Below are 18,718 nucleotides of genomic sequence, written 5' to 3'. Positions count from 1 at the left end.
AAAGTATTGTACTCACAACCATATGCCTCCTTGTAAATAGAAGTTTTCTGACCCTTGCTGAAACCTCACTGTGGCAAAAATAATTGGCAGTAATTCTATAGAACCATAAACGTATTGCTTATTTTTAGTCATGTTAATATGCAGTCACCTCTCTTGTTTTTAACTACAAACAGTACAAGCTGGTTCCATTTCTAGACAAAGTTATCAGAAGTACTTTGTAAGAATTTTGTGTTCTATTTGTGAAAAAGCACAATTATCTATTTATTTTAAAAAGGTGTTATGTGGCCAGAATTAGTCTAATATCAAAACTAGACTAAGACACTATTCAGAAAACTACAGACCAATATTTCTTATGAATGTAGATGCAAATATCCTCAAAAAAATTCGCAAATCAAATCCAAAAATCTATAGAAATAATTATACATCATGACCTGGTGTTTATCCAAAGTATACAACACTAGTTCAAAATATATAAATCAATGAATGTAATCCATCATATCCCAGGCTGAAGTAGAAAAATACCAGGAGCATATCAATAGATGCAGTAAAAGCATTTGATAAAATCCACCCTAATTCATGATAAAATCTCTAAGCAAACCAGGAATAGAGGAGTGCTTCTTTGAACTGATTTTTAAAATCTACAAAAAACTACAAATAATATCACATTTAATGGTGGAAAACTAGGATTTCCTGCTAAGATCAGGAATAAAGCAAGGATTTGTTCTTATACTACTGCTTTCAACATCATTGATAATGCAATAGGACAAGAAAGAGAATTAAAAAGTATACTGATTGGGAAATAAGAAATAAAACTCTCTTTGTTTGCAGATAGCATGCTTTTCTATGTAAAAAAACCCCAAAGAATAGACAAAAAACTTTTGGAACTAATAAGCCATTATAGCAAGATTGCAGGATACTAGTTTAATATATTAAAGTCAATTGCTTTATTTTATGTATCAGCAGCAAACAGGTAGAAATTGACATTAAAACTACAATACCATTTACATTGGCACCCTTAAAAATGAAATACTTAGGTATAAATCTATCAAAATATGTATAAGATATATTTGAGGAAAACTACAAAACTGACTCTAAAACGTCAAAGAAAAACTAAATAAATGGAGAGTTATTCCATGTTCATTGATAGAAAGCTCAATTTTTTAAGATGCCAATTCTTTTCAACTTGATCTATAGATTCAATGTTATCTCAGTTAAAAGCCCAGCAATTTATCTTGTGGATATTGACAAACTGATTCTACAGTTTATTTGGAGAGGAAAAAGGCCCAGAATTGTCAACACACTATTGGAGGAGAAAAAAGACTGATACTACTATGGGACTTCAAAATTTACTATAAATCTACAGTAATCAGGACAGTGTGGTACTGCTGAAAGAATATAAAACAGAATAACAGAACAGAGTCCAGAAATAGACCCACATAATATAGTCAACTGATGTTTGACAAAAGTCATGCAAAGATAGCCTTTTTAACAAATGATGCTGGAACAACCAGAAATTCACATGCAAAGGAATGAACCTAGACGATGACCTCATGCCTTTCCTCAAAGAATTAACTAAGAATGGATCGTAGCTCTAAATATATAATGCAAAACTGTAAAACTCCTAGAAGATAACATAGAAATAGAGGACTTTGGGATGGGAATGACCTTTTAGATATTATACAACATGAAAGGCATGATACATGAAAATAAAGAATTGATCATCTGGACTTCATTAAAATCAAATCTCCCTTTATTAGGAATTACAACATCAAGAGTATGTGAAGAAAACTCACACTGAGAGAGAATATTTCTAAAAGACATGCCTGACAAAAGACTGTTATTCAAAATAAATAAAGAACTTTTAAAAATCAACAATAAGAAAACAAGCAACCAGATTAAAAAATGAGGAAAGGACTGAACAGATAATTCACCAAAGAAGATAGACAGATGGCAAGTAACCATATGCAAAGATGTTCAATATCATGTATCTTTAGGGAATTACAAGTTGAAGCAATAATAAAATATGACAAACCTATTAGAATGATGAAAAGTATTCTAATACACTGACAACATCAAATGCTAATGAGTATGTGGAGCAGCCGGAACCCTTATTCATTGCTCTGGAAATGCAAACCAATGCAGTCACTTTGGAAGAGTGCAGTAGTTTCTTACATGCTCTTACTGTATGATCTGGCAATTGTGTTCCTTGGTATTTAAAATGTATGTCAATACAACATCTGTATACAAATGTTTGCTCCACTTTATTCATAACTGCCAACAGGAGGAAACAGCCAAAATGGCCTTAAGTAGGTGAATATATAAATATACTGTGGTACATCTAGACATTGGAATTTTATTCAGTGCTGAAAGAAAATGAGTTGTCAAGTCATGAAAAGACAAGGAGAAAACCTAAAAGCATATTATTAAGTGAAAAGAGCCTGTCTGAAAAGGCCACATACTATATGATTCCAATTATATCATGTTCTGAAAAATTCAAAACTATAAATGTAGTAAAAATATCAGTGGTTTCTGGAGTTTGAGAGAAGAAGGAATGATTTAGCTTGGGAGAACACAGGGGATTTTTTAGGCAGCGGATTTTGTGTGATACTACAGTGGTGGATACATGTCATATTTTTGCCCAAAACCATACAATATACAACACCAAGAGTAAACCCTAATGTAAATTATAGACTTTAGTTGGTAATGATGTGTCAATGTAGTTCATTGATTACAACAAATGTACTATTGTGGTGCAGTATATCTGTAGTGGGGAGGTTGTGCATGTATGGAAGAGGAAGTATATGGTAACTCTCTACTTTCTGCTCAATGAACCCAAAACTTTTCTAAAGAATGAAGTTTAATAATGTTTTTAAAGGTGCACACAGATCAAAGAATGGCTTCTTTTCAGTAATATCTGCTGTAATACTTTTAGTGCGTTTTTTTCTGCAAAGGGAAAAAACAAATGTATGATGAATATTGTGAGGATTTGGGGGTCTGTAATGGAAAATTAATGTAGGTTCTTTGCAAATACTTGTGAAAAGTCAAAGTTAGACTTAGCATTTATGAAGTTTATAAATATATGTTTATTTGAATTTTTCCATTGAATATTCACAAGTTCACTGACATGTTGGAATGAGCTCATATTGGATTGTGTTTGTTACTAGTGTCTCTTCCCAACGTTTCATTTAGTAACACATTGGTAGCTTAAATATTTTTCAAATATTTACATCATGAAATTTGGCAAACTCTATGAATTAGAGACTTCTTTTTCTTTGGAGAGGGGGTTGAGTCAGTTGTTAAGTAAGAACACACCACTGAATCAATCCCACTAGCCTTTAAAGTTTCTATTGTGGCATAGGGCCTGTCACATAGTTGGAGTCCAGAAATGTATGTTAAATTGATTAATCAGTTTTATAAAGTGATTTACAGTGATGTTATGATTGAAGCCAAATGAGAGAACTTAGTCACCAAAGGTGGAAGTGCATTTGAGAAAAGAGGGTGAAATGAGAGTTTGGTAGAGCATTTCTGGTAGGTAAGATAAGAATTAAAAATTTGGCATATTTTAACAGAAGAAATGAAATGGAAGAGTTCCCTAAACCCCTCACGGGACTTGTGACAGGCGTGTGGCTCATTTGCTCAGCTGCTTCTAACTCAAACCCCTTATGGGAGGGAGAGCACGCAGGTCAGCAGGTGCAGGAGCCAGGGCAAGCACCTTTGGGCTCCAGCCCCATGTCAGTGTCTAGGGGTGATACAGTGCTCTTTTAGCATTTACTGTCCGTGGACAGCTAAGTGTTAACCAGCTCAGTGGAAAGTCAAGGTGACAGCCTTTTTCACCCTACCCTCTTGGTACCTGGGTCCTTGTCCACAATCCAGGATGAATCAGGTCACTCGGACTTGAAGGAAAGTGAATGCTGAGGTTTTATTGAGTGATGGAGGTGGTTCTCAGTGGGATGGGGAGCAGGAAAGGGGATGGAGTGGGAAGATAATCTTCTCCTGAAGCCTGGTTGCCTCTGCCTGGGCGCCTCTGCCTGGGCTTCTGTCCAAAATCATGCTGTCTGAAGTTAAGCCACATCTATCCGTAGTCTCTGACGCTCATTTGCCTCTTCTCTCCACTTTCAGTTGTCTGCCTTTCCTCTCCTTCTCTGCTGTGCCTCTCTGCTGCTCTGCCAGTGGAACTTGGGGTTTATATGGGTACAGGATAGGGGTGTGGCGGGCCAGAGTGGTCTTGGAAAAGGCAACATTTGGACGTGAAAACAGGAATGCCTATTCTTATTTAGGGCCATGGGTTTCCAGGCTTGAGGGTGGAGCCCTCACCAGGGACCCCCACCCTCTTGCCTCCTGTGCATACCAGAACTAAAAGGTAAATTCAACTTTGTGTGTTCTATTGCAAACTGGAGGTGTAAAAGGGAGTCAAGGGTTTTGTATTCTGAAGAGAGTGAGCCAAAAGTTACTTTTTTTTCTTTTTTGTAGAAGAGTAGTGAAGCTAAAAGTCAAAAGGCACAAACTGATGGATAATTGGTATATAAGTGGAAGCAGAACGAGTGTGGGAGTGTGAAAGAGTGCACTGTTCCCTCCCATCAGGGGACCTGCCTGGGTTTCAAGGCTTCATTCTACTTCTTAGGTGGTGCCTTTTTTCTTGCACGAAGAAAAAAGGTAACTTCTCTGTGATCTATGTGCCTAATCAGTGAAACAAAGGTGATGAATTGGAAGGTCATTTCCAGCTGGAAAGTTACATGATTCATGCATGGTTCTTTGAGAGAAAAAAATTGAGTAAGTAGAGGATAAAAAAAAAAAAGATGCTACTTAGAGTAATAATGTTCATTTTTGCATGTATAAGAAAGAATCCTGAAAATGTTGGTAGGTGGAAAAGATCTGAGGTAGAGAGTAAGTTAGAATATTTAAAGGAGGAAGGATATTTATAGACTATAATGAGAAAAAGAATATAAGTAGGGGTACTAAGGTTACAAAGGGATGAAAAACATTATTTCTTAGGAAAAAATAAAAACAATTATTAACAACACACCATCTAGTTGCTGTTCTAAATACTTTGTATAGAACATGTCCTTTAATTCTTACAAAAATATAAAAGATAAAAAGGTTTCATTTCTATTTTACAAGAAAGTAACTGGGATTTCCTTGTCTAGGAACTGCCATGGAGACAAAGTTTGAACCCCAAATTCTGACTCAAGAATGTGTAGGCTGGTAGGCAGAAGCCTGTGGCTGGCAGCTGTTTGCTCATTCACCAGGCTGGTGACTTAGCCAAGCCATTTACTATTCAGAGTCTCTGTTCCCTTACTCATCAAATAGGAGCAATGTTTTGTTTCCCATCTAACTTCTCGAGCTATTATGAGGCTTACTTGAGAAACTGTGCCTGTAAAAGGTAAAGTATGATAGACATGTGGTGTATTTTTGTTAAAAATGGACAAACGGTCATTGAAATTTTATGTTAGGGGATAAAAATTAAGGGATTTAATCTGGAATGCCCTGTATTAATTCATTAAAGTACACAAGGCCATGTGCTGAATATAAATAAATTGTATTGGAAACTTAAGGGGCATGGAAAAGATTTGGACAAATTAATACTGGATAATCCCCAGTAGTATTATATTTTTACTCCAGTTTAATAATGGGAAATTTGCCAGACTATAACAAAGGAAATTCCAGATTATGATTTAGCAGAGACTTTTGTGTTAGCTTCAGTGCCATTTTGCTTTCTGTCAACATTCATACCATCTTAATATATTAGTGGTGTGTGTCAGACATCAAATTGCACTTGCAAGGGAAACAGATTTCTCATGAGATTCTGAACATTAGGATGACAACAACATTGGATACACATACACATGAAAGTTTTCTTTCTCAGTTTTCTCTTTTCTTCTTTGGCCCAAACAAGAAAATGTAGAAATAAAGCCAGAGGGATGTTAGATTTATTTTTGTGATTTGTTTGAACCTGAATATGAATTTGCTTCCATTTTTAATGATGTTGCTTAATCCTTACTACTTTACTTGTGTTTTTCTAATGCAGCAAATCTTAGAAGCCAGGATGAAAGCAAGGGTGGGAAGCATTATTATTACTTTGTTGTTATTTTATATTATTTTATTTTAAAAGAGTCTGTATGAGGGGGAAAAAGAGACAAAAGGGACATTATGTGGATGCCCACCCACAGTTCCTCAACTGGAAAGCCCTCCTAAGTTAACATAATTAAAGTCGAGCTGGAGGCTGTGTATGTATAAACCCCAGAGATAGCATAAAAACAGCCTTTGGGCATCCTCTGAGACAGAGGATGCTCAATCAGATTCCAAGAATTCAAGAACATGTGTTTTACAAGGGAGAAAGCCAAAATACAAACTTTCCTGTAAGTACTACAAATACCATATGGAAAATTGATCCCATAAACTAAGAAGAAAACATAATAAAGGAATGATTTTTAAATCCCATTATGCCAGTTAAGGGATATATTCCAGTCTTTCAACCTAATTTCCAAAAAGTACAACCAAATTAAAAGGAAGGATTTGAGTAATAATTCAAGTACCATTTCTGGTTTTCTTAGCAAACCTTTGTACAAATGGCTACCCTGACTTGTTACTTGCAAACTAAATCCGTTTTCAAAACAGAGAGAAAGAGATCATTACTTTCATTGGTTTCCTGTATTATATGGTAGTTCAGATTAGTGTTTGTTTTCCTTCAAATAGAGCTGTTGAATGGTGCAAATTTATCTTGCCTAAGTTGTAGAGAGCTTCCTACTATGTAGGGATACTTGAGAGGCCATGTTGTCTGTATTTGGGAAATTACTTATTGCATTTGTTTATAATTATTAAGGCAGAATAGAGTTCAATGGTAAGATCATAAACTATAATTAGCATAAAGTCTGTCCTTACATAAAATACTTGTTACATGGTGTTTACTGTAATTTCCAAATTATAAGGCAGGAATAATGACATTTGATCAAATCTTATATTTTTCATATGGCCTTATGCTTTGCTTATGGTTTATAATATTTAAATTTTACTTAATATAAAATAAGTGTAATTCAAATATACTTATATTTATTGTCTATTTTAGGTAGTCCTATTATTTCCTGGAAAATTATTTGCATTTTACCATTTTGTGCACTTACCTTTTGCAGGGATTTTTAAAAATAAAAAGCCCATTGTTTTTAGCTCATAAAATTATCCCTCTAGAACACATTTGCCTTTATTTCTGTCTTGTACTCTGTGAATACCACGTACTCTGAATCAGATTTTGTATTAATCTTTTCATCAGGATTCCCACAGTATGAAAATAAGGTAAATTTGAACTCTGTACCAAAATAAACACAGGTTTGTGACTTTAATTTATCTAAATGAACTTTTGATTTTCCTTAGTAGATCTCTGGGCTGAGAAATCTTTCTTGCTGTGGAATGTATGTAGTTCTAGTCCCAGTGAGAGTACCAGCTTTCATGAGTTTTGACTCTGCACAGACTTTCCAGTTTTAACTTCTTGTCTCACATAGTCTCAGTGCCTAGTGTCCCATGATCCCTGAGCAAACCATAAATGCCAAGCCTTTTTACCATTTGGGCCATGTGCAAAACTGCCCAAATTGAGCCTCCAGTGTCCATGCAAAGTGAGTTTGCTCTGGCTTTCAGTTTCTTCTCCATGGGTGACATCTATAAGCTTCCCCTTCTAACCTGTAAATTCAATTCCATATGCTCAGATTTATCATTTCAGGTATTTTGTAATAGAAGATTGTGATAATTAATTTTATCTGTCAACTTAACTGGTCTAAGAGATGCCCAGATAGCTGGTAAAATATTATTTCTGGGTGTGTTTGTGAAGGTGTTTCTGGGATAGATTAGCATTTGAATCTGTAGATTGAGTAAAGGTCTGCCTTTGTTGATGTGGGTGAATGTCATCTAATTCACTGAGGGCCTGAGCAGAAAAAAAGGTAGAGAAAGGGTAAATCTTGTTCTTTTCTTGAGCTGGGACATCCATCTTCTCTTGACCTCGGACATCACATCTCCTGATTCTTAGACGTTCAGACTCTGAGACTTGTACCAGTAGATTTCCACCCCACCCCCTCAACCCTGGTTCTCATGCCTTTGGTTGGGGGCTGACTTGTATCACTGGTTTTCCTAGTTCTCCAGCTTACAGGCAACAGATGGTGGGACTTTTCAGCCTCTCAAAATTATGTGAGCCAATTCCCTACCTATCTATCTATCTGTCTATCTATCTATCTATCTATTTATCCATTCATCACCCACCCATCTCCTATTGGTTCTGTTTCTCTGTAAAATTCTGAATAATGTAAAGAGGCTTCTGTCGGATTTTTGGAAACAAAAGCCCGAAAGGACATTTTCATTTAATTCATAAAGTTGACTTCAAGTACACAAAATTGGACATTCATGACTCACTGTCATCATTGTTATGCTATGGCCTTCTTTCATTAGATAAGTCATTTTTATTAAAAATTAGTACTTGCCATACAAAATAATACCCAAGACCTTGATGTTGTGTAAAAACAATGGTAAACAGCAATGCAGTTGTCAAAATGAAGAAATTATGGTGAAATGATCAGTAGTAACACCCAGCAATATGCATGGAACCTAGCAATATGCTATTGTTTTTTTTTTAATGACTTAATTAAAGGGGAAGATTAGGTTAATAATTCAAGCGCCAAAAGATTGCAAACATCATTATACACACTTTGTAAAGTTATAAAGTTAAAACAAAGCAAGACAATATTGAATACTGGTTTCAGGATGAAGGTTGTATTTGATGATGGTATTTTAAATTTGTACAAATGTATGGAGTGTATGTAAGTCAAGGATTTTAGGGTATGATAATGATATCTTGAAGGCAGGTAGAAGAATGAAACAATGGGGGCAGGACAAACCTCATAATTAGGCATACACTATTTTCAAACTCGTTTCTTTTCTCTTTTGTTTTTTAACCTTTTATTTTAGGTTAAGGGTATATGAGCAAATTTGTTATAATAGGTAAACTGTGTGTCATGGGGGTTTGGCACACATACAATTTTGTCACCCAAGTAATAAGCATAGTAACTGATGGCTTATTTTTTTCCTGATCATCTCCCTCTTCCTACGCTCCATCCTCAAGTAAGCCCCAGTGTCTGTTCTTCTTCTCCCAGTATTATTGTGTTCTCATTGTTCAGCTTTCACTCATAAGTGATGACATGTGTTACTTAGTTTTCTTGGCTATTTGGGCTCTATTTTGGTCCCATATAAATTTTTAAATAGTTTTTTTTTCTAGTTTTGTGAAGAATGTCATTGGTAGTTTAATAGGAATAGCACTGAATCTTTAAATTGCTTTTGCATTTTAATAGTATTATTCTTCCTATCCATGAGCATGGAATGTTTTTTTCATTTGTTTGTGTTATCTCCGATTTCTTTGAGCAGTGTTTCGTAACCTCTTTAGTTTCAACTCAAGCAACATTATGTAAAATTTAAATATTACCACACTGCTTTCGGCCCTCCGTGGAAGTTCTTTTTACTTTGCAGCCCCAAGCAGTTCAGGAGTATATACCATTTGTGGGATTGCACACGAAAGTGTCTGCTTCGAGCTCGGGAGGCATTAATGTCCCTTTTATAGGTTCCCTATGACAGAGATAACCAATAATGATGAGATTAATTCATAGCTCCATTATTTCATTTGAGACAGATACACTGGTTAGAGCAGATATTTTATGGTATCATACAAAAATAAACTGACAATATTGAGATAAAGATGTCTCACAAAAATTTCGTAACCACAGCATATGCCATTTGTCACAATAATGGATAATTAAACTTTTTGAAGGAAAATCTTATTGTGACTTTAAAGAAAAATATAATTAACAAGGATTTTTTAATTTCCTTTTCTCCAGAGAAAGGAAAGATTATTTAATATTTGGTGAATGTCTGTAAAAGGTAAGATAGTTAAATGGATAAAAAGAACCCTGGAACCAATTGCAAATTAATATTCTCTCCCTAAGGTCCAGAATGTTCTGTGACCTCTGCCTTCTCCCTGGTCTTGGAGTTTTTAGGAATAGACTAATTATTAAATACCTTTTCAATAAAAGCAGGTTAACTTCCAGTCAAGATCACATAGTCCATTTTCTCCCTGCTTCCCTGCCAGACGAAACCGTGAACCCTGGAAATAACACAGGAAGCAACTAGGAAGAACTTTGAAAGACAGGAAGAATATATTCTTTTTTGGAACCCCAGGATTTGAGGAACAATAATTGTTCCTAAATAATTGGCATAGCATCTCACGTCTTCCCACCCAACAGGAGAAGGTAAACCAGACTTTATTTCCTGAGCTCAAACCTAGGAGTAGAAGACAGCCTACTTAAACTCATTTCTCCTCAGGAGGGAATGGGAATCCTTCTGACAATGCCAGGGATGTCCAAAAAAAATCGAGGATTAATCAGGATTTTCACCAACAATAAGCAGCTGTTAGAAGTGCTCTCTTGAGACTAGATCTCTTACAAACAGACACCAACGTAGGTAAACTGAACCAGCAAAAGACACCCAACCACTATAAGTGGCAAGCCCTGGGACACCTTTCAACCTCATAGGCCTGAGACTCTCTTCCCCCACCTAGGGACACTGGTACAGCAGAAGACACTGCAAGGGGGAATCCTTAGTACAACAAGAACCTGGCCCAGAAAACGGTCTATGTCTCCTAAAGGCAAAAGCAATGCTTTTCAACATAAAAAGTGCCAGTCAAAGAAGCATCTTCATGTATGCCTGTGACTCCTCTCTTCCACCAGCAAACACTGGGGCAAGTGGGAGTAACTAGAAAGATGCAGGCAGAGGCATCAGACTTGGAAGACACTTTGTCCCTGTGGGCTTCAGATTCACCTCTTGATGGAGCGACACCCAGTGGGCTGGATTGGGAAAATCCTTTTTACTACCTCAGAAAGAACCAAAAGTGAGCAGCAAAAGTCCCAGTGACACCAGATATACAAACTAGACTGAAATAACATTGCAAAGCGTCTGATAATTAAACTAGTCATTGGGAACACAGCTCACGAAAGTGAGCAATGTCCTGTGTGTTAAACCTAAACATGACAGCTGTTGCTACAAAACAATTTAACTAGGACCCAGAATCTTTTTATATAAGAGACAAAATATTCAAGACACAATAGAAAATCACCTGTAATACAAACAAGTTAGAAAATCACAAATGGAATGAGAAAAAGCAATCAATTGACTTCAGCACTGAGTTGAATCAGATTTTGAAATTGTCTGAGGAGGATTTTAAAACATTTGTCATCAATATACTTCAATGTATAAATACACATTAAGTATCAGAGTATGGAATACAACTAAAACAGTACATAAAATTAAATTTATATCAGTAAATGCTAAAAATGAGTAAAGTTTCAAATTAATGATCTAAATTACTATGTCAAGAAACTAGAAAACCAAAAACAAACTAAAAATAAGACTGTCAAGCTTGGTCCATCTGCTAGACCATTTTACGTACCCATCAACAAAGTGTGAGTGATTCAGTTCCATAACATCCTCACCTGCATTTGGTGTTGTCACTATTTTTATTTTAGTCATTCTGATAAATGTGTAGTGGTATCTCATTATGGTTTTAATTTGCATTTCCTTAGTGACTAATAAAATGTTGAGCATCTCTTCCTATGCTTATTTGCTTAAACTATGCTTATTTGCTTAAATGACCACATTTCTTTTATTCTTTAATATATGAATGCTGTTTATACCTAATACTGACCTGCCATTTGTATTTATCAACCTATCTGTCCTTCTTCATTTAACTTTCAACCTCTCTATGTCCTCATATTTTTGCTATGTAAAAAGCTCTTTGTGTAACTCTGTAGTATAATTTTTAAACTCAATATTGTGGTCTGTATTTTTTTCATTGGCAACTGAGTGCATTTACATTTATTGTAGTTGTGGATATATCCGAATTTGACTTTTATGATCTTAGTTGTACTTTCTAAAATCTTTGTCTTTTGTTCCTTTTCTTATTTTCTTCCCCTTTTTGGTACACTGAATTCTTTTCTGTTTTTTTTCCCTCCACTGGTTTCAAAATAATACATTATATTTTTATCAGTTAGTGGCCACCCTGAAAATTTTTCTTGAACCAGTCAGAATGAATCCATTAAATAGATAAAAACCTTACTCATTTGAACAGGCAAAATTTAATATAAAGAATTTTACATAAAAAGTACAAGTAAGATTATACAAGTCAATTCAAATATATCGAGAACCACAATGAATGTAAATAAATGCAACTTGCCAAGTTAAAAATGCAGACCATAAAATAATATACAGTTTAAAATTCAATATAAATATGTTTTAACTAATAAATGGTAGTTAATTACAAAGGTGCTATAAGAAAACACTAAGTGTTTCAAAAATAGCAAGTATAAAAGAATAGCTACTAACTCTAGGCTCAGGAAGAAAGGGCAGTGAAAGCACTAAAAGATTAGGAGAGGGCTTCCCTCTCTAAGGCTGAGAATATTACCTCTGGAGGAGGGTGTAGCTACTACAAGAACATGCAGCCTCTTCATGGTAAAGAAAACTGCCCGAAGGTTCTGGCCCGAACTGATCTTTAGAAACAGACAGAGTACCTTGAAGACACAGCTGGCATTGCCAGGAAAGTAGTCCACCAATGCTGCTCTGAGACCATGCCTGAGGTTGTAGGTCAAACTACCAGTGGAAGTCATTTCCTGGAGTTGTTTGGAAGCTGCTAGGTGGGGAATGTGAGCTAATAGTGGGTAGGACACAGTCTGAGGATTACTGGAATCCCATGACAAAAATAAATAAACAAATATATATATATATATATATATATAATGATTATAATAAATGGAGGATTTTAACTTGGAAGAGAGGCATACTTCTGAGGGTTTTTCTTGGTACTGTAACTCCAGAACTCTCTTTTCACAAAGCCTAGAACTATATCAGTTAGTAAAGAGAAATGTTCAAAAGTTAGAGCGCTCCAGCTTCACAATCAGGGCAAAAAGAGTGATTTGAAGCTGAAAGACAATAATTGGAAAACTGGTATAAAAGCTTAACAAATATTCGTATTAAATATTGAAAGCTTCTCCCGGTCAACTTCAAAATCTTACAATAGTTAAATTAGCTTTGTCTCTTTGACATACATATGATTAATATGTATTTCAATGTTTGTAGTTTTAGTAACACTATTTACTTATTTTCATTATCATTGATTGTAAGCAGAAATGGAAAGTTGTATGTTTAGAGGTACCAACACATTGCCCCATTTCTTTGCTTTTCATTCTTTCTTCAAGTTCAGACATTCCTTCTGTGATTTTTTCTTTTCTTCAAATCAATATTTATAAATGCCTTTAGAATGTAGGAATAGTAAAGATAAACTCTTTTTTCATTTCATTTAACATTTTATTTTAAATATTCTTGAAAGATAATGTAATTAACACAAATTAATAGTAGCAATCATTGAGAAGTCTGCAAATACTACTTCTGTGAATATCTTTTCTTCTTTAGTGTTAGTTTTATGATGTGTCCTGATATCGATTCTTTTTTAGATATGCCGCTTCAACTACCTTCTGCTTTCTAGATCTGTGAATGTATCTGTTCTTAGAAATATATGGTCACCATGCTTTCAAACAGTACATATTTTCCTTCCTTTTTGTTCTGTAGAACTTGGATACCAGTTAGATATGAGACACTCTCATTTGATTCTCCATTTCTCTTAATCATTCCTCTTTATTTGTATTTCCTTTGTACTGCATTCTGTGCAATTTCTTTGCATTTACATTTCAATTTAATGATTATTTCATTGACTATGTTTTGTCTACTGTTAACCTATTCATTGTGTTAAACCATTTTTTAAAATTTCCAAAATTTACATTTAATTCTTTTTAAATATGCTTGGATCATTTTTTATAGTCTCTGCTTCATTTTCCTGATAGTCTATGTTTTACTTTTTAATCATTTTATATTTATCTCTTAATAATTTAAATATATGAAGCACTTAGAGGCCTAAAATCCTATTGGTTGTGTTAGTAAATGCTCATTTAAGGGGGCATTTTCCTCTATGAGATCTTTGGTTTTGATTCATATATGAGTGATCTAATGGGAATCCTGGAGTGAAAGTTAAGGATGCTTTCTTCCAAAAAGAGTTTACTTTTTGCTTCTGTTTTGAAACAGGTCTCACTACCCATTAAAGACTACTGTAATCTTCTTCAAGGAGGCTTCTGTACCTGGTTTTCAGCTCTCTCATTTCCTACTGCTTCAAATCTGAACCTCAGGATTGAAGTGCTGATAAAGTCACTGGCCAGCTTTATCATTTACTTACAAATTTGAGTTGCAATTTCTCTCTCTCTTTCTTTTTTTAAAAAAATTTCTCCTGACCATAAAATATCAACACTATATATCCCGTGGTATGCATTAATCATAATATTTTATCTAGAACCTCTTTATTTGTAGCAGTATAGCCATTCAGAGCTGCTGATCTGATTACCATCAAAAGCAAAATTCTCAAATAGACTTTTTGAATACTTTAATCCAATTAATATATGCTGGTGATAGTACTACAACCTGCTGTTTGGAAATCATTGGTGCACACAGTCAACGTACTTAAGAATATCTTAGAGTGAAAATTATATATTTTGATTACAAATTTTAAAGAATTATCCCCCACTCTTCTTAACTTTTCATCTGATGAGCATCATCATTTTTTTCTGAGTTTCCATTTGAGATTTTTAAAGGTTTTTTTAAAAAAATTGATATATAAAATTTAAAGATATACTTGAGTACATATTCCAGATGATTTGTTTTAATTGCTACCTAAATATTTTCTCCATGCATATAAAAAAATTTTGTTCTCACTAACTTAGTAAAAATGGGAACCCAAATCCAAGAGCTACATTGATGTGGACAATAAATTGTTGACTTTAGACCTCTACTGAAATTTCATGTAAACTAAACGAAACTTATCATATGAATAGTAGTGCTAATATAGCTCTTGTTGATTTAGATTATTAGTCTGCAAAGTTGAATCATGGCTTGTATAATATGTATCATACATTATCCATCATACTAGTGTTAGAAAAAATAAAGCCATAAAGCACTCACAAAATATTAGAGTGGAAAATCTGTCACTTTACAAAAGGCAAATACAAAATTCATATAACAAATAGAAATACTTGAACAAAAATCTAATTGGGGAATTGGAACAATTTAGGAATCCATAACTATCATTTTACATCTTGAACTCTACTGCAAAGACTTAGAATTTTCCATCAAATCCTCAACCATATTTTCTAGTATTTATTGGACAATTCATTGAAACAGTGACCTTACACATCCTGCACATCACAATCAGATGAGTAGCTTGCTCAAAACAGAAATTGTTGGAACCCATCATAGGCCTATAAAATTAGAATCCTTGAAAAGCTGGTATTTTTAATTTTTAAGAATTTAAGAAAATTCCAGAACAGACAATTCAAAAACAGTAGACTAGATAATCTCTAACTTAATTCTTATACTCAAATTATGTGAAATAAATTGGATCTTACATTAACCAACAATTGGACATATATTTATTTAGTAAAATTAAAATAGAAACATAATTATTGAAAGGATTCAGGGATTTCTCATTTGGCCATTTATAATGGCAAAGCAAATAATAATAAATTGTAATTTTTTTCTAGCTGAAGATGAATTTCTGTACTGTATTTCTCCCCTACTTCCTGTAAGAATTCTTTTCTAACTGCTATCTCTTTCTGTGCTCTGAAAACACTCAGGTGATTGATTTAGCATACAGAATTTTTTAAAGATTTAATATATAAATGTTTTATCTCACAACCAGAATGTTCATTTTTTGGAGTCAGGCATATTGCCGTATGGTATTGTTTTTCCACAATTTCTAGAACAATATTTAAAAAGTGTACAAACACATTATTAATGTACAGTAGTTTTATATTATGGATTATATGTACAATTACTTACATATGTAATACTGCAATTATATTTAAATATGTTTTTTTTATTTAGCAGAGAGCATGTTACATTTACAAACAAAAACAATCAAGCTACTATTGTCCAGTTTAGGAACTTGGGAATTCTTTGGTTTGACTGATTGTGCACCACTGTACCAGAAGTGCCTTCTGGGATCTCCTTCCTTTCCAAGTCATAGCTTATGCTCTTCACCAGAGATCATCGCTATTCTCATTTATAGGAATAATCAATGTACTATATTGTTATCCATTTGTTTTGAAACAAGAAAAAGCACTTATCTTGCCTTTACACAAAGACATCTCCCTCACTCTTCTGTCCATGTCTTAAAAATACATAATTAGGTTTTTATAATTAGCATTTTATTCTCTGGTATCCCCAAGTATCCCCCTATGTGCATATGAATCTATAACCCCAAACACACACCCAATTATAAATACCTACAATTATATATGTGCAAATATATATTTGTATAAGTATAAATAAACATATAAATATAGACATACAAATATATATTTAAATATAACAGGTATATACACATAGATACGTATATAAATACATATGTATGCATATATACATACCAAAAAATAGAGACATCTATAGGTGCAAGAGCATAAATGCTAATAGAAAAAGAAACGTCTTTCGGTGTTAAACACATTTACTTGAACTGTGTTTGGAAATGATGAGGCTTTAATTCCATATATATAAATTTAGTAGGGAAGAAGACATGAATAGTTAGAAAAGATTTGAGTAGCTACATTTTAAAAGCCCCTCAAATTTTGTTGTATAGACCAGTTGGTGACTTCTAATCTAGATAATCCCTAAATTTCTTCTAACTTTTAAAGTCAATAAAATAATTTGAGTTTACATTAATTAATAACTACATATACATTTATTCTTAAATATGTATAATAAAATCCTAAATTTAGAGAATTTTATCTGATTATTCAAAATGTAAACAGGCCAAAAATATTTATATGAGATTATAGTAAATTTCTGAATGTTCCTGCCTGTTAGTCTTCTATAAACTGTTTCTTAACTTTTATCACTGTGTCTTCTGAACTTTAACAGTAACATTGGGGTTAGCACATCGTTTTTGTTTCATGTTTCCAGTTCTATCTTATCAAATAGAAACAAGCTCCTTGAGCTTAACCACTATGGTATACACTAATGTTGATTATTAAAGTTCTAGTTAAAACTAAAACATTGTATCTCTCTAAATAATAGAAGTTGCCCAGGTTAAGTACTAATTTCAACAAAAATATAAGCAAACTAGTTTATGTTAACAAGAATGTAAAGAATCATTTTATGTTAAATTAGTAGTGTATAAACTTAAAAGTGATGGTGTTTGTAATCTTTATAATATATAATAAGTATTCTTCACGTTTGAAGATGGGTTTGTTTTTGAGAGATTTTGTGTCAAATATAATTAAAAATAACATGAAATACAATGGGATTCTTTAATAGAGTTGATTATTTTATGAAATGAAAAATTTACTAATTTTACCTGATTTGGGAAATTTAGAATTCCATTTTGTTTTTTATGGTTGGTAAATATTTAGGTAGAGACCAAAATAAAAACTTCGAGAACTTGTCACAAACTTATATATGATATAAAAAAAGAATATTACATTCAAAGGGTTTTGCCAAAATTATCACCATTTAGTCTATTAATCTATGAGAACCAAAATTTTAAAACACTAAGGGTAATATATAAACCTGTTTGTCCATGAATTCCCAATAGGCATTAATATTCATACAAATAATTGGCTATCATGTTAAAAGAGATACAAAAATTTCACACTTTCTCTAAACATTTCTGCAAGAGAATGCCTTGTTTACAGGTACTCAGGCTCCTAATTTCCTCTTGTAGAGTGAGTTCTCAGCTTCATAATTTTATGACTACTTCTCTTCTTTAGGTAATAAGAAACAGTATATAGTGTCCATTTTCACTTGGCATGTTATTATTTAAAAATTGGCTCAACTTTACTCAGTGTTCATGTAAAATAATTCATTTAAATGAAATTTATATTAAGGAAATGGCTCTTAGCTATCCAAATTGTCCAGAAGTTTCTTATTTGTATTCTAATAATTGACACAAAAATTTTACACTTAAAAGGTCTATCCTATCTCCAGAATATAAGAAGAAAATAATAAGAAATAATGTTAAAATTATAGTTTCTATATTGAGATACAGAAAATATAGCTTTGATTTATTTATAAATATTTAAAATTTTATATTATCTAAGTATATAACAATACAGAAATTACAATGTCTTTTTCTTATTAAAGATAATTCCAACTTAATTTATTTCTCTTTAATTGGGAACAGATTTTTAAAAAGTACTAGATAAACTGGCTGTTTGTTTTAGTTATTGAAATTCACTTAATAAATATATGTAACAAAATTATAGAGTATGAGCATTCCAGAAGTTTAATAATTCCAATTATTTAAAGGTTGTAAATACCTAAAAAACTTTAGTTTCTCTCTCTCTCGTAGATTTTGTATCGAACAATTTTACATAGACCAATAGTTCTAATATTTTATTTGGGAACATTAGAAACGTGGATGTGCTATATTGTGTTGTAACTGGAGATTCAGTTAGAGAAATCACGGTCTTTTACCAAGATTAATTCTGGCAAGCAACACTGGCATAATATATTAAAACCCATGTCATAGAAACAGCACCTCAGAAATGGGAACTGAGGATTCAAGATTGGCAGTCTCCTAGTGCTTAATGTTAAGAACTAGCTTAAA

General features: G+C 33.3%; 1 protein-coding gene across 1 annotated transcript in view; it reads left to right on the top strand.

Annotated features, from left to right (window-relative positions):
• The window catches only part of LOC117072996 (desmocollin-2-like), a 31,581-nt gene extending 21,307 nt beyond the window's left edge, over positions 1-10,274 (top strand). Inside the window, exon 4 of the mRNA XM_033193486.1 lies at positions 10,115-10,274. Within this exon, the coding sequence (XP_033049377.1) occupies positions 10,115-10,126 (12 nt within the window). The 3' untranslated portion in view covers positions 10,127-10,274. The remainder of the gene's footprint in view (positions 1-10,114) is intronic.
• The last annotated feature ends 8,444 nt before the right edge of the window (positions 10,275-18,718 follow it).

The sequence above is a fragment of the Trachypithecus francoisi genome, unplaced genomic scaffold (genome assembly GCF_009764315.1).
Source record: "Trachypithecus francoisi isolate TF-2019V2 unplaced genomic scaffold, Tfra_2.0 Lachesis_group4, whole genome shotgun sequence".
Lineage (NCBI taxonomy): Eukaryota > Metazoa > Chordata > Mammalia > Primates > Cercopithecidae > Trachypithecus > Trachypithecus francoisi.
The sequence above is the reverse complement of the archived record's forward strand: the minus strand, read 5'-3'. Positions and strand labels throughout refer to the sequence as shown.